This window comes from Melospiza georgiana, unplaced genomic scaffold, assembly GCF_028018845.1.
Source record: "Melospiza georgiana isolate bMelGeo1 unplaced genomic scaffold, bMelGeo1.pri scaffold_29, whole genome shotgun sequence".
Lineage (NCBI taxonomy): Eukaryota > Metazoa > Chordata > Aves > Passeriformes > Passerellidae > Melospiza > Melospiza georgiana.
In genome coordinates this window covers 8,436,667-8,458,874 of record NW_026652215.1, presented here as the reverse complement: position 1 = coordinate 8,458,874, position 22,208 = coordinate 8,436,667, and the positions used below count along the sequence as shown (strand labels likewise).

The 22,208-nt window shown below is 50.9% G+C and overlaps 1 protein-coding gene across 1 annotated transcript in view; it reads right to left on the bottom strand.

Annotated features, from left to right (window-relative positions):
* LOC131096425 (uncharacterized) overlaps nt 1–22,208 on the bottom strand; it is a 1,435,131-nt gene that overhangs the window by 1,335,186 nt on the left and 77,737 nt on the right. The window contains 2 exon segments of the mRNA XM_058044763.1: nt 1,092–1,146; nt 4,406–4,880. Of these exon segments, the coding sequence (XP_057900746.1) occupies nt 1,092–1,146; nt 4,406–4,880 (530 nt within the window).

The following is a 22,208-nucleotide window of genomic DNA, read 5'->3' as shown; positions in this document are numbered from 1 at the left end:
TCTCTCCCCCACTTCTGCTAACAGAGAGGAACAGGACAATGCCCAGATTGGGGAACTGTTAACTGTTTGGAGTATTTTCCAAAGTGAGGGACAGAATTACTTTCTTGTCTGTATTAACACCAAGTCCTATGCTATGTTTATATTTGGGTTGCTCCAGGCTGATGCTTTTAAAAGAGCTACAGGAGATAATACTGTTAAAGCAATGCAGGGATGGTTTGGGATTTTCCTAAACCCACAGGAAATTCAATCTGGTAATGTTTCTCACTTTACTGTCAAAAGTGTGCAGGATAGGGCAGAAGGTGAAAAGATTAAATGGACTTCTCACACCTCTTACTATAGATGGGGGGTAAATGAGTGTTCCAAAATCACTGCTTTTTGCCAGACAGCTCCAAGCACAATTCCTTCACTACAGGGAGCAGATGATTTCAAGAACCCAGGGCATTACCCTGGACAACCTGTTTTTGGTGGACCCCCTGCTGCTGTAGGGGAAGTACCACTGCTGTTCAAAACCTCTCTGGCAATTCCATTGTTCTAACCTTTTCTGCCTCTTCGTGGCAGAGTCTGTTGTGTTTACTTTTTCAGAAGAACTCCGAGGGACATGAAGACCTGACAAACCATGATAACACTAGTGATGAACAACAGAAATAATGTTTTTCCTTCCCCTTATGGTAACACCAGGTGATGATATTATACATAACATGTAAATTAATTGAACTTGAATAAATTGGCTGTCACAATTAGAGATTTGACCAAATTACAGCAACTACTGCAGTCATTCTTATTGGCTTTTGCGAACACACCAGAGACTGCTATCAAGCATATTACCAAATTGGGAAAGAGTGAATGTGGATGATCACAAATTGGTAATTGATGCACTTAGTGCTACACAGAACAATGTTTCCTTAGCCCTCAGCTGTATCCAGGCACAATTGTGGATGCAATCTGTCTCTGCTGCAATTATAAGAGAGGGCGAGGAAGGCACCTTCCCCACAGAAATTCGGAAAATAATCTGGGACAGTGCCACTGAATTTGAAAGAGAATTCCAATCCTGGTGGAACCTGGTGAACTTTACCTATGATCCCATTTCAAACACAGCCACTGCTTTTGTCCTAACTACACGCAATGCCTCTGTACATTTGGTCTTCCCTGTTATTGCATTAGGATTAAACCATGATGGAGCTGTTCTCTATCCTACTGAACATAGGGGATGGGCCCGTCAGGTTGATGACAAATGGCAAACTGTTAACCTGGAAACTTGTGTTGTCCGAGAACAACAAGAGTTCATCTGTGAAAGCAATGCAATCATAGATCAAATATTTGTTTAGACGTAGAGCAAAATATCTGTCATTTCAAAATTCGTCCACATGAGGATACCCAGACAGCTCTTATATACATAGGCAATGGCTGTGCATGCTTTAGAACCACATGTGATTCTCTCTTTGTAGAAGATGTTGTAGTAGATGCAAAGAATCATTCAAATTTTTGTGCTTGTAACTTTACTAAGATAGTAGGATGCGATTTCTCTTATGAAGCTCCAGTTACTTCTCACCACCTACTGCAATCGAACTACACGCTGACCCAGAAGCTGATGCCCACTCCTATTAGAATGAACCTCACCCTCGTGAGACAACTATTGCTCCATCAAGACCTGATTGACATCCTCGAGAAAATCAAGGAGAGCGGACAGAAGAACCTGGTGACTGTTCATCACAACGTGAGACAAATACACCGGGTTATGGAGAGGGTAAAGCAAGATGCTGAGCATAGGTGGTGGGATACTCTCTTTGGGTGGTCACCTACTGCCACAGGTGTTCTGAACAGTGTGTGCCATCCAATTGTTGTTCTTTTGATCCTAGTTACGCTTGGCTTTATCTTGTCAGCAGCCCTATTCATTTTGAATTGGAGAATGATGAAAAAGCTTAAGAGACTGTCAGCTGTAGTCAATGCACACCGCTTAGCTGATGTACTCAATACAATAGATGTCCCCAAAACACTTGATACGAGACAGTTATGAATCAAGCATATGTGCTTTAGAACAACTTCTTAAATATCAAGTATGATTTGCAGAAAGTTACTTTAATTTTTAGAAAATAATTTTAAAAGACGATGATAATATTATGATTTGTTTGTTGTTTTGATTATTTGTGATTTGTTTTAATCATTTTGAAATTGTTAAACAAATGATATTGCTTTCAGTGATGAATATTTTTTGAAATTGTTAAAATTAATCATAATTTTTTGAAATCGTTATAAAAAATAACCACGTGTGAAGTTGTTATGATGATCAATAATAATTATGTTTATGTTTGTTGGTTCCCCTTTTCCCTTTTTCTTTTCCTTCTCTTCCCCTTTTATCCCCTCTCTCCTGTCATCCCTACTTTTCCGGGGTTATGCTACCGACGTGCAACGAGTTTCGAAGACACTCTAGAGCTCTGCTGATGAAGATTCCTCAAGACAATCGTGAGTCACGGGGTCGTGTAGAAGTCCATCCGAAAATCCTTCATTTTTTGCCTCACAATTGTCATGAGAAAAGACTACCGAAGAGTTAAAAGTGCTGAGCCGGTTGGGAAAGAAAGTCTCCTGCTTATCTAGTGTGTTCACAAGTGATGCTTGCAGAACACGCCATGCTGTACTCGAAGGGGGCATGCTGCCCTTTTCTGGACAATTGAACTGGACTTTCTTCCAAACTCCTGAGCTGGCTGGACTGAGCTCTGGGGTGGCTCCCCCCCGCTCCATGAGAAGACCCCTCTTGCCTGTCTTCAACCACCGTGACAGACCAACAGAGATGCGAATCTCCTCATCAAGGAACCAAGAACCCCTCTGGCACCCTATTGACACCCCCATGGCACCCCCATGGCACCCCCATGGCAACCTCCTTCCAGAGACTGGGACTGTACTCCCTCCCAACTCAGGGAGGGGGGAAAAACCTAACGTGCCTGTGAGCATTCGGCCATGAAAACAATGGACTTCTCCCCTCCATGGAAACCTAATTTCAGTTACCTTCCCCCAACCAAGAACAGTATATATATTGGGGTTCGGCCCGACTGTCCTTTGAGATCTCCCCAAGACGTGCACCAGCGAGTTTCGGCGGCGGGACCCCGAAGACATCACGTCTTGGTAGCTATACCCCATTCCCTGACCTTCTTTCCTCCCTTTTTTTTTCCTTGTCTTACCCTTCTCTTCCCCGGATCCCTTAACCAAATGCATATTTAGCTGTGGTTATAATCAATAAATTGCACCTTGTTGATTTGTTACTGCAAAACCCCTGTGCCTCTTGTTGGTTATTTTTGCACCCAAAAATCATTCGTCACCCGTTTATTTCGGGCGGACCTTCACAGACCCCTGTTGCTATGGTCGGTCCCTTGGCAGCTCCATGGAGACCCCATGCCAGGGTGGTTGCCATGGACACCAGCTCAGGCCTGCAGCCACAGCCCGTTGCCATGGCAACCATTGGCAGCCCCATCCCCAGGCTCATGGGATCCCAGAACCCCAGAATTGGCTGAGCTGGGAGGGACCCATCAGGATCCTCCAGTCCAGCTGCTGGCCCTGCACAGGACACCCCAACAATGCCAGCCTGGGCCTGGCAGCGCTGTCCAAACACTGCTGCAGCTCCGAGAGCCCTGGAGATGGGACCCTTCCCTGGGGAGCCTGGGCAGGGCCCCAGCAGCCTCTGGGCAAAAACCTTTTCCTGACATCCAACCGGAGCCTGCCCCGTCTCAGCTGCAGCCGTTCCCTCCACTCCTGTCCCTGGGTCCCAGAGGGAACAGGTTCCCACAGCCCCAGCCAGGGACCCGCTCCCAAGGCTGTTGCCACGGCCACCAGGGCTGGGACCAGCTGGGATGCTCGGTTTCCAGGGCCCGGGGTTCAGGAATGGGATTCCCCAATTTTCTGCTCTTGCTAAAACCGCGCTGCCCTCGCTGCCCTCCCATGGAAAGCACAAAGGCAAAGGTCCGGGCTAGGATAAGAACAATTTATTAGGAACACAAACAAGATAAGGGACAAACAGAACTGAAACAATATTGATAACAGAAGGGATAAATTAAACAGTTTACTGGGAAAACCAAAACACAACTAACTGGGTCTTCCTGGCCCCAATTTCCCCTGTTTGGAAATGACACCCTTCTTCTCAGGGAGAGAGAGAGAGAGTGTCCCTGTTCTGCATCTGCAAAATTCTCTGAGGTGGGAGTGAATGTAATGACACAGCCATGGCAAGACCCTCATGTTTTTCAATGCCACATCATGACACTGGTCGGGGCAGGGAAAGGGACAGGTGTCTTCCCAGCATGGATCATGGGGAACATGGATCACCAGGGTTCTTCCCAATGTGGGTTCTCCCATGGGGGATGAAGCTGGAGTGGTGGATGAAGCTGTTCCTGCATTTGTGGCATTTGCAGGGATCCCTTACTGGTGGCTCCGTTGGTGTCTGGTCAAGTGAGAGCTGGTGGTGAAGCTCTTCCCACACTGGGGACACTCGTAGGGCCTCTCCCCTGTGTGGATGCGCCGGTGCTTGATGAGGTCAAAGTTGTGCTTGAAGCCCTTCCCGCACTCAGGACAGAGGAAGGGCCTCTCCTCAGTGTGAATCCGCTGGTGCTGGAGGAGATTGGAGCTGCTCGGAAACCTCTTCTGACACTGGGGACACTCGTAGGGCTTCTCCCCAGTGTGGATGCGTTGGTGGGTCACAAGGTTGGATCTGTAGCTGAAGCCCTTCCCACACTCCCCACACTTGTGGGGCCATTCCCCGGTGTGGATCATCTGGTGGCTGATCAGGTGGGAGCTCCACTTAAAGCTCTTCCCACACTGCAAGCACTTGTGGGGCTTCTCCCCATCATGAAGCTGCTCATGGACCACCAGCTCTGAACTCTGGCTGTAGCTCTGCCCACCTTCCTGGCTCAGGGTGGCTCTTTCTTCTTCAGAGCACCCTGGGCTGGGTTTGGAGCCCCTCCTCATGGGGGATGTCTGAGGTTTTTCTTCCCTGTTGGATTCCTGTGCGCTAGAATCACTCAAAACGGCCTCTTTCACGAGGTTCTGCCTTGCAGATTTTTCCTCCCTGGTCTCCATCCTCAGTTCCTTCCCTGGGGAAGGAAGGACAAGGACAGGATGGGATTTGCCTCCATGCCAGAGGGAAGGGGAAGGAGATTCCCACAGTGCATCCTCGGCAGGATGGCTTTGGCAGCAGGGTTGTCCTGCAGCCAGGGGCTGTGCTGGGCTGGGAGATGGAGCAGGAGAGAGGGGGAAATAGGATTTGACTTCCTCCTCATCTATCTGGGTGTCCTGGGGATCCTTCCTCTTCCTCACGGCCTCCTTCTCCATCCAATCAAAGTTTGGGAATGGGAAATCCTGTTCTGGGAAGAAAACAAAGGGTGCGCACATTGTCTTTTGTACTGGTTTGAAGGCAAACCTGGGGAGGGTCTAAACCAGAATTACAATTTAAAAGAAAATGAAGATCAAGGCAATGATACAGAAACACTGCCTTAAACTGACAGAGTCAGGACATAACCTGACACCCTGTTATTCAGGGTGGTGGCAGCAGTCACAGTAAATGGTGGTGCAGTCCTGTTGGAGAAATGAACACGATTCTGTCAAAGCAGTGATACTGTAGAAGGGTCTGGTCTTCCTCTGGATGTCCAGTGGTGGTTAGGGAGTTCTTGTCCTCTGGGAATTCAGTAGGCGAGCTGCTCCTGGTGTAGCAAAGCGTCAGCTTATATCCAGGTAGGAATGCTTGGATCCTCCCCCTGGGCGGAGCATCCCACAATGGGAGGATGGAATTTTATCAGTCCTGCAGTGACACTCAATGGCCCATTCACAGAAGATATCTCCCCTGGAGGGCGTTATCAGGGCTGAGTCATGGAAGAGATAAAGAACATTGCCCCACCTGTTTATAACAGTTGCTGAAGGTGGGGATTGAAAACATGCATTTGGTTACATCTTGCATGGCAACCTGAAACAGTGGGGTAATCCCTGCTCAGGGGGTGAACATCACCCCCCTTACCCAAACTGGCTCAGCTGTAAAACCCCCACCCTGGAAATGCCACACACACAGGGGACAATGTCACACTTGCCCTGCCCCAGGGGAGGGCTCTTTTTCCTGTCATTCCCTTCCTGTCCCCCCTTTTCAATCCCATTTACTTTTCAATAAAATTCATTTTGGGTTTGGTCTCATTATCACCTTAATTGGGGCAGAGGAATCTCTCTAACACTTTTCTTAACCAGACTCACCAGACTGTGAAATAAGTTTGGCACAGTGAGTTTAGGCACTGTTCTCTGACCCCAAGTTCCTTTGACAACAGCATGGTGCCCTCCTCTGAGGAAGTTGTGGTTCTCTCTGGAGGAACTCTTTGAAACTGGGCTGCAGCTTCCTCTGAGTGACTTATGGGAGAACCGATGAGGTAAATCGCCTTTGTGGGCCCGGAGTGTAAAGAAAATATTTTGTTGTCCTTCTATTACAGCGACCTGATGAAGGTCTTCAGGGTGAGAGAAGTGGACGAGAATCTTGGTTCATGATCAGAAGGCTGGATTTATTGATATATGATATATAATACATTATAACTATACTAAAAGGAATAAAGAGAAAAGTTGCAGAGGCTTGCTAAGCTAAGAATAGAAAGAAGAGAATGAATAACAAAGTTCTGTGTCCAGCAGAAAGCAAGGACCAACTCTCCCGTGAGTGGTCAGCAAATCCAAACACTCACAGAAGGCCAATCACAGATGCTCCTGTTACATTCCAAATCAGCAGATAATTATTGTTTGCATTTTTCTTCTGGGGCCCCAGCTTCCCAGAAACGACAAATCCTAAAAGAGAGGATTTTATGAAAAAAATGTCTGCGACATCCTTCCTTGAAATGTTTTTTAAAATCACAGGAGGAAAGGGAGCAAATGATACCAGCGAGACTGACAAGGTTCATTCACCCCATGGTGAGGAACACAAGGCTGCTAAAAGTCCTACAAGAAGCTCAGCTCAAGTAGCTAAATTCCCAAATAACTCCTGAATTCCCAGGCTTGAGTGCTTTGCGAAATGTGAGAATCATTTTTCTCTTCATCCCTGTCACCTTTGTGACAGCTACAAAGAGTTTCCTTTCCTTTTTATGATATCTGTATTGGGCTGAATTTACACTTTTATCAGAATGTGCTAGAAGCTGAGCTGGAGCTGTGCAGGAACCAGTGGAACTTGGAATTGCCACAAAATTGCTTGTACTGTCAGTTTATTAATGTTTGGGATTTGTTTGCGTTTTCATCACATCTGACTTGTGGGAAAATCAAATATTCATCAAAGTGATTTATGCACAGTCAAGTTTGATTTCTGCCAAATTATTTTGTCCAGTGCCCAAGGGATGTTTGAGGGGTCTCTGTGCCTCTCACCCTGGAGGATGCTTGGGAGGGGTTTGGGGGGGTTGTCCCTGTCCCTGTCCCTGTCACCCCAGGCCATTCCCCAGGGGGTCTCCATCATTCTCACCCCAGAGAATGCCTGGAGGGTCTCCCTCCCTCTCATACCCTGTGCCAGGGGGTACTCAGGGCACTCTCTGTCCCTCTCAGCCCAGGGGATGCTCGGGGCAGTCTCTGTCCCCTCGCCCTGGGGGATGCTCGGGGGGTCTCCATCCCTCTGGCCTCAGGCAATGCCTGTGCAGGGCTGGGGACCAGGGGCTCTGTGTCCCTCTCACCGCTGAGGGTGCTCGGGCTGGGGGGGCTCTCCGACCTTCTCACACCTGTGGAGGACAGGGGGGTCTCTGTCCCTCTCAGCCCTGCTGTGACCCCACCCAAACATCATCGGGCTCAGAGGGACAGAGACACCCCCAAACCCCCAGAAGGGCTGAACCTGGGATTTGGTTTGGGGCTGAGGGTTTAGGAAGGGGCTGGAATTGGGGCTGGGATTGGAGTTGGGGCTGAGGTTTGGATTAGAGCTGGGCTTGGGGTTAAGGCTACACATGGGATTTGCTTTAGGGCTGGGGTTGGGATTGGGTCTGGGGCTAGACAAGTCTGGCACTGGGATGTGATTAAATACAGAACTGTGAGTGTGTCTAAACATGGAGTGAGATTGAGACCAGGATCAGGGCCAGGTTTGGGACTGAGCTCACCCAGGGCAGGACAGGGGGGATGTCACTGCAGGATGTCCCTGGCGTTGTCCCAGCCCTCCTCAGGCACCTCCAAACATGGGGAGCAGCTGGGTGCCCCAAGATCCAGGTGCTCCCACACTGCCCCTCAGTACCAGGCAAGCATTCCCTGAGGGCAGCCCTGACTGTAACCACTGGGGCTCTGGGATCAGCCCTCACATCCCTGTGGGAGCAGCAGCAGACAGGATGAGAGATTCCCCCACCCCGTTTTTCCTGTGGAAGGGTGAAGCCCAGCTGCCCTTTTCTTCTGGTGCCTCCTCCTCTCCTCAGCTGAGGATGTCAAACTCCCCAGGAGCAGGAAAATCCCCATTCCCTGTTTGCTTGTGGCTGCAGCCTGGAACATCCACCCAGAATGAAGGACTTTCTGACAGCCCTGCTGAATGACACTGGCAAGAGGTTTGTGAGAAGGGGAAGAAATAGTATTTTGATAGTAAATAAAAGGTGCAAAATTATTGCTTTCTGTTATATTCCTTTTCAGTCAGTTCTGGTCTGTTTTCAGAGTGCCAGCTTCTCAGCTGACTGTGTTCGTGCCCTCTTTTCTCTCCTGCCTCTCTTTGCCTGCTCTGTTTCTCTCTCAGTGTCTCCCTTGACCCAGGGATGCTCACACCAAAGACCGTGCCCAGATTTAATTCCCAATTCAAAAGCTACAACAACCATGGGGGAAGTTATGAAGGCTCGCAGTGAAATGCCACTGTAAGATCTTGTTCCACTTGGCTTTTGGCTCCTTCTTGGCAGCTTTGCCCTCAAGGGCAGGAACATCTTTTCATAACTGAGAACTGGAATTCCAGACCCTGGCAGTGTGTGCCGTGGATCCCAGAGGGGCATTCCCGAGGCTCCCAGGGTGCTGCTCCTGCCGTGCCTCCCAAGGGGAGTAGATTCAGCAGCTCTGTGGGCTCCCAGAGCACACTGCAAAGGTGGCTTTGAAGGACATTTTCCAGGGACTGGGGTGGGAAGGGACCCTGTCCATGGATTACGACCCCGCGAGGGAGAGACGCCTCTGCCGCACTGAAGGAGGGAATGAGAGCGTGGGAAAGCAACCGACGATTACTGAGCGTGGACTGAACGGAACAAGAAATGGGGAGGAGAAAGGGAGAGAAAGAAATCAGGAAGAGGTCTCAAAGAGAGAAAGAAAAAGGAAAGAGGTCTCAGAGAACAGAAAGAAATGGGAAAAGGCTACCGCCCGGACTCCGCAGCTCCCAGGAACACCCGCAGGGCGTAGCGCCTTTTACAATTCCAGCCAATCAGAGGACGCAGTAAACAATTTCCAGCCAACCAGAGCATTTCTCGCCGATGACTCACCGGTTGCCAGGCGGGCCCGCAGAGCCCGGCGGCCCCGGAGCGGAATTTGGGGCTCGGGCCGGGGGACGGATCCGCCCCGGGGGGGTCCCCGAGCCCCTGCCCAGCCCTGGGGCCGATCGGGGGCTCCCCCAGCCAGCAGCCGGTGCTGCGGGGCCGCGGGGCAGAGCGGTGGGAAAGGGGGGTCCGGGCTGGCAGCGGAGGAACTGCGGGAGGAAGAGGAGGGAGAGGAGGAGCGGGAGCGGGAGAATCGCGGCGCTCGCAGCGCCCGCACGCCGAGCCTGCAGCACCCCCTGCCCCGGGAGCATCGCCCCCAGCCCCGAGCCGCAGGGGAGGGCGGAGGCCGAGCTCGCCCCGGCTCCAGCCAGGGGTCTCCGGGAGGATTTTTTGGAGAGTGTTCGGAGCCGGCAGATCCCGGACTCGAGCCCCGGGTATCCCCGGGCTCCCCAAGAGGAGCTTTTTCGGGGGCAGAGGAGCCGCGATCGCCCCTCGGAGGGTCCCGGGGGTCCACGTGGGGATGGCCCGGTACCGACGGGGCGGGACATTGGTTTTGGGGATCCCCGTGAGAGCCGGGGCTGTGGAACGGGGGACCCCCGGGGCGGGGAGAGGGGAAGGGGCGATACCGGAGCTGGGGGACCCCCGGCAGCCCGGAGATGAGGCGGGGACGGGACCCCCTGACCCTTACAGGGGCGTGTCCTGGGGTGACTTCATGATGCTCGTACCCCATCGGTCTGTTTAGCCCAGAAATGAGTTCTGCACCTTGAAGGCTGGTTCTGAGAGCGAAGGGGAGGAGGAAGAGCAGCAGTTTGTTTTCATACACTGCACTCACTCCTCTACATTCCAGCTGCTGGATGGACAGACAGCAGGACAGAGCTGTCCTTTGCTTTTAGTTAGTTTTTAGCTCGCTGAGGCAGAGAAGTTCCCTGGACTGTGGTTTTTCTTTTTCTTTGGAGCTGTTTAAATCTGCTCTGCACTGAACAGCCAGAACACCACGGGCAGCTTGCACCTGTGGCCCACCTGGCTGAGCCTGGGCCACAGCATTTCCAGTGCTGGAAGGACTGAAAAGAGACTGATAAGAGACTGATAAGAGATTGAGTGTGCGGAGCTACAACCCAAGGAGGAACTTTCAGAGTTTGTCATATATTTTGGAGCAGCAGAAGGTTTTTTTGCTTAATATTGTTCATTTTTTGTGCTGGTAAATGCTTTTCCTGTAAAGTAACTTTTTTTTCCACTTTCCTCTAAGGAAATATTTTCCCAAACTGGCTGAGGGTGGGGCTGCTGAATCAGCATTCTAGAGGAAACTCCTTTTGGACGGTTTCAACCAAATTTGCCCTAATCCAGGGCAAGGTGGTAGAAAGAAGGGGGAACCCCAAGTGGCTGGACTGAGGGGAGGCTGGAGAGGGGGACCTTGGGACCCCAGAACCTCCCAGAATCCAAAAGCAGGACCCTGGAGAGGGGGGATCCCCAGGACCCATGGGATCCCCACAAGCCCTGAGATGGGGGACCAACCATAACCCAAGAGGGATGAGACTGGAAATGGGAAACTCCTGGTGTCTTTTTTTAATTTACTCTTTATTTTGGGACATCAGGTGACTTATAGAAATGGACGCGGGTGGGAGGAATCCCCAACCAAAGGCATTCACACCTTGTTTTTCCCCAAACCAGGATTTTCCCCAAACCTTCCCACCGTAACATCCCCTCTGTCGCACTCTGGGTGAGCTCAAACCCAAACCCTGATCCTGGTCTCAATCTCACTCCACGTTTAGACACACTCACAGTTCTGTATTTAATCTCATCCCAGTTTCAGACTCATCTATCCCAAGACCCAACCCCAACCCCAGCCCTAAAGCCAATCCCATGTCCAGCCTTAACCCCAATCCCAGCTCTAATCCAAATCTCAGCCCCAACTCCAATCCCAGCCCCAATTCCAGCCCCTTCCTAAACCCTCAGCCCCAAACCAAATCCCAGGTTCAACCTTTCTGAGGGTTTGGGGGTGTCTCTGTCCCTCTGAGCCCGATGATGTTTGGGTGGGGTCACACCAGGGCTGAGAGGGACAGAGACCCCCCGGCCTCCCCAGGTGTGAGAAGGTCGGAGAGCCCCCCCAGCCCCGAGCACCCTCAGCGGTGAGAGGGACACAGAGCCCCTGGTCCCCAGCCCTGCACAGGCATTGCCTGAGGCCAGAGGGATGGAGACCCCCTGAGCATCCCCCAGGGTGAGGGGACAGAGACTGCCCCGAGCATCCTCTGGGCTGAGAGGGACAGAGACTGCCCCGAGCACCCCCTGGCACAGGGGTGAGAGGGAGGGAGACCCTCCAGGCATTCTCTGGGGTGAGAATGATGGAGACCCCCTGGGGAATGGCCTGGGGTGACAGGGACAGGGAAAAACCCCCCCAAGCATCTCCCAGGGCAAGAGGAACTGAGGCTTCACTAGCATCCCCTGGGCACCAGACAAACTACTGTTGTTTCTTGTCAGAAATCAAAATTGACCGTAGATAAAATGCCTTGAATTTATTCTTCCCACAAGTCACTTGTGATGGAAAGGCAAATAAATCCCAAAATTTTATAAACTTATAATAGAAGCTATTTTGTGGCAAATCAAAATTCCTTTGGTCCTGCACAGCTCCAGCTCAGCTGCTGGCACATTCTAAAAAAAGAAAAGTGGAAAATAGGCCCAATATGGATTATGAAAATGAAGGGGAAGCTATGCGTAGCTGTCACAAAGGTGACAGGGACAAAGAGAAAAATTATTCTAACATTTGGCAAAGTCCCCCAGCCTGTGAAACAGACCTCCCCTGGAGGGGGCCAAGTGTGTCATTGTCCCCTGTGTGTGTGGCCTTTTTGGGGTGGGGGTTTTACAGCTGAGCCAGTTTGGGTAAGGGGGGTGGTGTTCACCCCCTGAGCAGGGATTACCCCACTGTTTCAGGTTGCCATGCAAGATGTAACCAAATGCATGTTTTCAATCCCCACCTTCAGCAACTGCTATAAACAGGTGGGGCAGTGTTCTTTATCTCTTTCATGACTCAGCCCTGATAACGCCCTCCAGGGGAGATATCTCCTGTGAATGGGCCATTGAGTGTCACTGCAGGACTGATAAAATTCCATCCTCCCATTGTGGGATGCTCCGCCCAGGGGGAGGATCCAAGCATTCCTATCTGGATATAAGCTGACACTTTGCTACACCAGGAGCAGCTTGCCTACTTAATTCCCAGAGGACAAGAACTCCCTAACCACCACTGGACCTTCAGAGGAAGACCAGACCCTTCTACAGGATCACTGCTTCGACAGAATCACCTTCATCACTCCAACTGTGACTGCTGCCACCACCCTGAACAACAGGGTGTCAGGTTATATCCTGACTCTGTCAGTTTAAGGCAGTTTTTCTGTATCATTGCCTTGATCCTTATTTTGTTACTGAATTTGAATTCTGGCTTAGACTCTTCCTCAGGTTTGCCTTTAAACCAGTACAAAGCTCATTGTGCTCATCCCTTGTTTTCCTCCCTTGTTTTAGGAATATCCTGTTCCTAAAACTTGGCCAGATGGCGGAAGACACCTAAAGGAAGATGAGGATGCCCCAGGACACCCAGGCAGGTGAGGAGGAAGTCAGTGCCCCTTTCCCCCTCTCTCCTGCTCCATCTCCCAGCCCAGAAAATCCCCTCTATGCAGGACAACCCCGCTGCCAACGCCATCCTGCTGGGAATGCACTGTGGGGATCTCCTTCCCCATCCCTCTTCATGGAGGGAAATCCCATCCTGTGCTTGTCCTTACTCTACCAGAGAAGGAGCTGAGGACCAAGATCAGGGACGACAAATCCCCACAGCAGAACCACATGGAAGAGACCGGTTTGAGTGGCTCCATGGGAAAAGAATCCAATGGGGAGGAAAAGCCCTGGAGATCCCCCATGAGGAGGAGGGGCTCCAAACCCAACCCAGGGTTCTCTGAGGAGGAAAGACCCACCCTGAGCCAGGAAGGTGGACAGAGCTTCAGCCAGAACTCAGAGCTGGTAGTCCAGGGGCAGCTTCATGATGGGCAGAAGCCCCACAAGTACTTGGAGTGTGGGAAGAGCTTCAGGCAGAGCAGCACCCTGATCAGCCACCAGAGGATCCACGCTGGGGATTGGCCCTATGAGTGTGGGGAATGTGGGAAGGGCTTCAGCTCCAGCTCTGCCCTTGTCATACACCAACGCATCCACACTGGGAAGGGGCCCTACGAGTGTCCCCAGTGTCAGAAGAGGTTTCAGAGCAGTTCCAGTCTTCTCCGGCACAAGCGGATTCACACGGATGAGAGGCCCTTGCGCTGCCCTGAGTGCGGGAAGGGCTTCAAGCACAACACCAACCTCATCAGGCACCGGCACATCCACACTGGGGGGAGGCCCTACGAGTGTCCCCAGAGTGGGAAAAGCTTAACCCAGATCTCTGTCTTAACCAGACACCAACGGAGGCACCTGTAAGGGAAGCTCTGCCAATGCCCCAATGCAGGAGGACTTTTGTGCGCTGCCCCAACTTCATCCATAGTTGGAGGATCCATGCTGGGAAGAGCCCTGGTGATCCATTTTTCCTTCTGATCCATGCTAGGAAGATACCTGTCCCTTTTCCTGCCTCTGCCAATGACATGATGTGGGATGGAAGAACATGAGGGTCTGGCAATGACTGTGTCATTACATTCACTCCCACCTCAGGACATTGCCAGGGACAGGAAAGGGACACTCTCTCTGTCTCTCTCTCTGTCCCTGAGGAGAAGGGTGTGCTTTCCAGGCAGGAGGAAATACGCGGCCAGGCAGACCCAGTAAGTTGTCTTTTAGTTTTCCCTGTAAACAGTTTTATTTATACATCCTGTTATCAATATTGTTTCTGTTCCATTCGTTCCTTATCTCATTGTTGTTCCCAATAAATTGTTCTTATCCCAGCCCGGGATCTTTGCCTTTTGTGCTTTCCATGGGAGGCAGGAGGGCAGTGAGGGCAGCGCGGTTTTAGCAGGGGCAGGAAATTGGGGAATCCCATTCCTGAAACTCAGCCGGTGGAAACCGAGCATCCCAGCTGGTGCCAGCCCTGGTGGCCATGGCAACAGCCTTGGGAGCGGGTCCCTGGCTGGGGCTGTGGGAACCTCTTCCCTCTGGTGCCCAGGGACAGGAGTGGAGGGAACGGCTGCAGCTGAGTCGGGGCAGGCTCCGGTTGGATGTCAGGGAAAGGTTTTTGCCCAGAGGCTGCTGGGGCCCTGCCCAGGCTCCCCAGGGAAGGGTCCCAGCTCCAGGGCTCTCTGAGCTCCAGCAGTGTTTGGACAGCGCTGCCAGGCCCAGGCTGGCATTGTTGGGGTGTCCTGTGCAGGGCCAGCAGTTGGACTGGAGGATCCTGATGGGTCCCTCCCAGCTCAGCCAATTCTGTGGTTCTGGGATCCCATGAGCCTGGGGATGGGGCTGCCAGTGGTTGCCATGGTAACGGGCTCTGGCTGCAGGCCTGAGCTGGTGTCCATGGCAACCACCCCTGGCATGGGGTCTCCATGGAGCTGCCAAGGGACTCAGCATAGCAACAGGGAGCTGGTGATGGTTGCCTGCTATATCAGATTTGTCACAGGCCCTCAGAGGGGTTCCATTGGCATTTCACAAGAGTCCCCAGGCTGTTCCAGAGCTGGAATGTCACAGGCACAGACAGGGGCTCCATGGACATCTCCCAGGGCTTTCTGAGGATGGTAAAGAGCCCTGTGGTCAGAGGCAGTCACAGCCATTCCATGGTGACATCCCAGGGACCTTGGGCTGCAAAGGCTCCAGTCGGTCACAGACACTCACGAGGGCTCTACAGTGAAATCCCAGGAGTCCCCAGGCTGTCAAAGAGCAGGAATGTCCCAGACACTCACAGGGGTTCCTGTCATGGGCACAGTGGGAGCTTCAGGCAAAAGCTTTATTTCTTTATTGGAAAAACTCCTGCTAAATCATGACATGGAGAAATGACACTAAACAGCCACCATGGATCCTCAAACCCCTGCAGGGCCCCTAGACTTCTAAAATTCCTTCAATGAGAGGAGACTGTAAGTGATTGGATCCAATCCCAGCCCCAGACTTTTTCAAAGGTGTAAAGGATTGGAGAGGTGGAATTGAACCTTTAACCCAATTTGTCCCACAGAATTAATGATGGGATACCCAATAGATTTATATAAATATTCCTCTAACTGATTTTAATCATCATTAGAAGAAAGAACTTAACCACATTCATTTACTCCACAGTTCAAGAGCTATAACTAATATTAGAATAAAGTGCTCTAGGAAGCAGTTTTGAAGTCAGCATGGCCTTGCTGGAGTGGTTGGAGCCCATTGCAGGCAGAGCCTCCTGCTCCAGCAGGAACTGCCTTTCCTGTGCCATCAGCAGGGCAGGTCCCGCTGCAGGAAAAGCCCCAGGCCAGCCCCAGCACAGGGAAGGGCTCAGGCACAAGGGCAGAGTACCGTGCTGGGAGCTGTGCCAGGGAGAGCCTGAGGCACCAAAGGCACCTTGGCAGCAGCAGCTGCTTGCAGGCCATGGCCAGAAGCCTCCCTTGGCAGCCCGGCCTGGTGGCCACCACTGCAGAGCTGCTGCCTCAGGGCTCATTCCTGGCTGGGCTCTGAAAAGCCACTTCTGCCCCAGGAGCCTGACTGGGAAGCCATTGGCCCCAGCACCTTGAGGACAAGATATTAATGCCAAAACTCTTCATGGCAGCAGAGCCAAGGCAGGGGCAGAGGAAAGGGCAGAGCCAGGCCCAGTGGACAGGGCTGCCATGGTGATGGCTGTGAAGCCACTGCCCCTGCAGCAGCCTGGCTGCCCTCAGCAGACATTCTGGCCAGAAGCCAGAGTTGTGAGGGCACCCAGCACATCAGAGAACACCGAGCACGGGAATTCTGTCCTTAGGGATGAGAGGGTTTCAGTGCGTCAGGTTGCACAGAAGTCCTGCTCTTGGACAATTCCTGGGATTGGGCATCCACTTCTCTGGAAATACACTTTCTTATAATTGTAGAATATTTCCTCCTTCTAACAAATGTAAATCCATCCTCATTCAGTTTAAAGATATTGACCCTTTTTCTGTCTTGGCAAAATTTGAGAGAAAATTCCTTTAACCACTGCTTCTCCATTTTCACAGACCTTGGAGAGGACACAAAAATCTCTCAAGATGGGGTTTGGAGGCCTCATCACATAAGCATCAGGGAGTGGCTGAGGGCTCTGGGCTCAGTGGTGTGGAGACTGAGGACAGAACAGGAGTAGCCTGGGAGGAATGGAAGGGTGGTTCCACAGATTCTGGAGCTTTTCTTCATGGAGGATATAAGCATGAAAAGGAAACAGTGGCACCAAAGGAACATAGGGAGGCCCAGACTGGACACCAGGAGAAAGGAATTTCCCTGCCAGGGCAGGGCTGTGGTGCCCCACATCCCCAGCAGGAACCTGGAGCAGCTCAAGGCTCTGTGTGGGCAGGCAGGGGCAGGCAGGAGGCAGAGCTGTCAGCAAAGGAAGGGCCCAGCCAGGTGGGGCAGCCGGGGGATGCCAGCAGCCTGCAGGGACAGAGGCGCAGGGCAGGGACACCGTGGGACAGCCTGGGCTGCACAGGGCACAGGGATGGGCAGCAGCTGCAGGACAGCCCTGCCAGAGCCAACTTGGGCAGCACTTTGGCCATGGCTGCTGGCCCTGGGCCTGAGGCAGGAGCAGGAGACAAGTGACCCTTGCAGGGCTGGGGCCTCATTGCCTCCTTGTCCCTGCTCAGCAGCCTGGCAGGGGCCGCCCCATGCTCCTGCCCTTGGTGTTGCACATCCCCACATGCCAGTGCCCATCCCGGGAAGAGCCCTGAGAAAGGAGGGAGGGACAGGATCTGCCTGGCCAGGGGCTGCGGCTCAGGCCTTGGCCCTTTGCATTCCTGAAACACATCCAGGTTTTGCTCAGCATCAGAGACCCCTTTGTCTTACTTGTCCCCAGCTTCCATCACTGCCTCCAGTGTTCTGCTCTACCTGGAACCTGGGGACACTTTCTCAGTTGTGTCCCTGAAAGCGATCTCTTCAAAGTACAAGAAACTTCAGTGTTTCAATGTCACTGAGTTCTTGAGTGTTCTATGAGATCACAGAACTGGCTGTGATGTCACAGAGTAGGGTGAAATGCCATAGAGCAGAGTGTGCCATCATAGAGGGTGGCTCTGTGGCATCAGAGAGTGGGCTGTAACATCACCAGGTGGCTGCATAATATCATAGAGGAGGCTGTGACATCACAGATCAGACTGTGAAATCACAGTGTAACTTTGTGACATAGCAGTCTTCTGTGACATTGCAGCACTGCTGTATGACATCACAGGGTGACATCATAGAGTTGGCTCTGTGACATCACATGGGCTTTGTGTCACCTCTGGAGGCTTTGTGACATCAAAGGGGCAGTATGACATCACAGAGATGTCCATGTGACATCAAGGTGGGTGTTGTGATGTCACAGGGGTAGTATGATATCACAGAGATAGCTATGTGACATCCCAGGAGGCGATGTGACATGACAGGTGGTTCTATGACATCACAGGGGCTGTGTGAGGTCACTGGGGAGGTCACTCTGCCCCGGCCCCCCTCACAGCTCCCCCCAGAGCAGTCCAACCCTGATCGTGCACAGCGGGGTCCCCTGTCCCCCCGCGTCCCCCCGCCCCCGGCGCCGCAGCCTCCCCCAGAGGATGTTCCACAAGATCGACCCCAGAGCCTGACATGGGGATGGGGGGCCAGGGCCCTGGGGGTGGCACAGGGGGACAGGGACCCCAGGCAGTGTCCCCGTGTCCCCCAGGGCCAGAGCCTGGGCCAGGGCTCCTTCACCATCATGAACGAGGGCTTGAGAGCACTGAAAAAATCCCCAGCAAGGGATCAGCAAAAACCAGATTTAATATTAAGGGACAGCAGCATAAAGTTCCTTGGCAAGAGTCACTCTACACCTGAGTGGACACTTCAGGCACATCAAAGAAACAAAGCAACAACAAAACCAAACATAATCCAGGCAATCAAACCAGAAATGAACTGAGAACTGTCCCTGTCTGTGTGTGTGACACAAGCACAGTAAGGGCAAGGATAAAAGGAATATGGCTTAAAAGCTTAACAGACCTCAAGCTTAACAGGACTTATCTTATACCTTATATTTAACTGATACAGTCAAGTTCACAATTTAGCAAAAGAAAAGCACTTAACAGTATTTAACCTAACTGAAAACCTATGTTAGAAATTTAACAGAGGAATAACACTTCACAACATTCAACTTAGCTTATAAGTTATATTAAACATAACAACTTAGCAAAAGAACAACTCTTAGCAGCATTTGACTTAGCTGAGACTTCATGACTTTACCTTACCTACAGGCTGGACTGACTCAGCTATTCAAGGCACTCCAACTCCGCAGAAAGGAGCATTTCTGCCACATTTCCCCAGCACAGGCACTCCTGTGTACACACAGACACCAATAGTCAGTGCAAGGCACCTGTGAGCAATTCCCCTGAGGGCAGGCAATGCTCCCTGTGGATGCTTTGGCTTCTCTCCAGTGGGTGAAGGGTTGAGCCTGGAGGAGTGGGGGGATTGGCCCAGGCTCCGTTGTTGTTCAGGATCCCCGAGTGCAGCAAACGGGAGAGTTCCCGGCTGGGAGAGGCCCCACTCAGAGGGAGTCGCTGGCCCAGGAGAGCTCCAAGGGCTCCTTTTGGAGCGCTGTGTGCAGGGCCCCAAGAGAGGGGCTTCAGTCCCAGCAATGGTTCATCCTGGCCGCACTTGGCATCAACAGCTTTCTTTGGCAGTGTGAGAACAGGGATGTTGTGCCGCTGAGGGAACAAAAGCAGTTCCCAGGGCTGCTCCTACAGGAACCAGGAGCTGGCTGGGCAGCAGCAGTCCCTGGAGCAGACAGTGTTTGTGATGAGCTGCAGAGGAGCTGAGCCCAGGGGCTGCTGGCCAAGGCCGAGGCCCAAGGAGCATTTCTCAGCTGGCAGGGTGGCCTGAGAAGGGGAGGGGGGAAGGCAGCAGCACAGGGCCCATGGAACCAAGGGAGCATTGTGACACTGGGGCTCTGTGAGACCAAGGGACCATTGTGACACCAAGGGGCCTCATGGAACCATGGAGACCATTGTGACACTTTGGGGTGTCATGAGACCAAGGGGCCATTTATGACACTGCGAGACTCCACGGAGCCAAAGGTCCATTATGACATTGCAGGGTCTCATGAAACCATGGGGAGACCATTAAGACTCTTCACTGCCTCATGGAACCAGGGAGCCATTGTGACACTGAGGGGACTCATTGAATCATGGAGACCATTGTGATACTGCAGGGCCTTATGAAACCTAGGGACCATTGTGACACTGCTGGACCCTTTGGAAACAAGTCACCATTATGGCACTGTGGGGCCCCATAAAAGCAAGGGAACACAGAACAGCTCTGGCTGGTTTGGCCTCCCAGGGACCATCTGACTGGTCCAGCTGACCTTGGCATGTTGAGGGTCTCTTCTCTTCTGCTGCTGGAACACTGGGGCTCCATGTTTTCCTTCCTATGGAAATGATCTCTCCTCCTCAAGCATCCATGACCAGAATTGGGATTTCACCTCCTAATTTCCTTATATCCAGTGATTGTTCCAATAGGAATATTGCCAGGAGAAGTCTGTCTTGCAGTGGTTTCACAAGGGTCATTTCCCATATCTCCTCAAACCACTGGGGAAGGTTCCATGCTTTCCTTCCCATGGAAAAGAACTGTCCTGCTTCTCCAGGTGCCTATGGCCAAGATTGGGCTTCCACCTCCAAAATTCCCATAATCCAAAGACTGCTCCCAGACAAAATCTGCCATTCCTGACAAGTCTGGCTGGCCTTGGCCTAGTCAGTCTCTCACCTGCTTTTCAAACATTAAGCTCTGTGCTTTCCTTCCTATGGAAAAGAACTGTCCTGCACCTCTAGGCACCCATGGCCAGAATTGGGATTTCACCTCCAACATTCCCTATTCTGATAGACTGGAGGAGATTGTTGGCTTGAAACATTTCATGTGTAGGGGAGGAAGGGGCAGGTCCAGCCTTGCTCTGCCCTGGAACCCCAGTCCTGCCCTGCCCTGGAACCCCAATCCCCCCAGAGCCTCTATCCCAGCCCAGCAGTGTCTGCCAGTCCCTGGCACAGCACAGGCAATGCTCCACAGCCACCTCTGCAGCCCCAGCCCGGCTCCTGAGGGACCAAATGAGCCTAAGTCCCACCGGGGGAAAAGGCCCAGGAAGACCAAGGGGTATTGAAGGCTGACCACAAGGCAAGCACACATCTTGGCCCAACCTCCTCTTGGAATTTCCATCTTACCAGTACTGGAATCCAGGAGCTGGTACCTGTGTATGTGCTTTTCTGGATCTTTTTTGCCTTTCTCTCTTTCTGTGTCTTCTTCTGTTTCTGTGCTCCTGCAAATGTTGAGTAACTTAAAATTGAACAGGCTTAGAGTTTGTGAAGTTGAATGGGCCAAGTCAATGCTTTCAGAAGTGTTTTTTGTTGACTGATTATCTGTCGTATTTTGACAGGAGAAGAATTTTAAAAAGTAATACAAAACTTTTTGTGTAACTGACAATCTGTTAAACCACTAAGATACTGAACATGCCTCTGTTAAACACAAATGTTAAAGACAAAAAATCCCAGGAACCTCCTCTTTCTTTTCCAGTCAAAAAAGAAGCAGCAAGCCATAGCCCTGGCCCCCATCTCAACCAAACCAAACCAAACCAAACCAAACCAAACCAAACCAAACCAAACCAAACCAAACCAAACCAAACCAAACCAAACCAAGCAACCCTGCTGTGGGCTGAGCCCCTTCCCCCCTCCCCAGGCTGCCCCCCTCCATTGGCCCCATTCTGACCAAACCAAACCCCAACAACTACCAAACAGGAAAACAAAAGGGGCTACAAGACCCCAACCAGAACAAAGCCAGTCACACAACATTAAAATCTTACTATCAAGTCCCCTCCCCCCAACACAACTAACACCAAAACCACTACAACCTACAACCCATACAAAATAACCCTACAACTAAGAACTTAAACACAAAAAACCACAAAAAGCAGCCAGAAAACCAGTCCTAATACAATCCAACCACAACTTCCACTGCAAGTTACCAGCAGATCAGGTGTAAACCCTTTCAAAACTTCAATCCTCTCTCAAGTAAAAGAAAAAAACAAAATACAAACATTTAAAAGAAACCATTACACCATCAAAGTCAGCAAAGAACAAATTAAATACCCCAAAAAAAGAAGAAAAAATACCTTAAGCTTAAAACTAAAATCCTCTTATAAACTATAATCAAAAAAACTCCTTTCCTTTGTAACACATAAAACTTTAAAAAATTATTCCAAATAATATCAAACAAAAACCTCCATATTCAAATGAACAAATGATAAAATAACTGTGATTTCATAAAAAGTTCAGGCTGAAAAAAAAAGTAATCCAGTACCCCCAAGAGAAGATCGCTATTCCCAGAGATAAAAATAATTTAATAAGGAAATAATAAAAACTTTTACCTTTGAAGAACTCATCTTTAAAACAATACCCCATAGGTTTACATGGCCCATCAACACGCTGTAAAAAAGCTTGTAGCAATAAAACCAACTACACAATAACAAAGTTACCCAGACAACTGTTATCCATGACAAAAATAAGAACAACAAAAAAATCTATTTTTAACTCTTGTAAAAAAATCTCCATAACCTTAACAAGCTGAAAAAAGACTATTCTAGAAATCGCAAACTAACTAGAAATTTTAAGTTTTGTTTCTTTACATTGTCAGTAAAAAGAAAAAGTTGTAAAGAAAAAAAAAGGACTCTAAAATGTTTATTTTTAAACTTACCACTTTTTT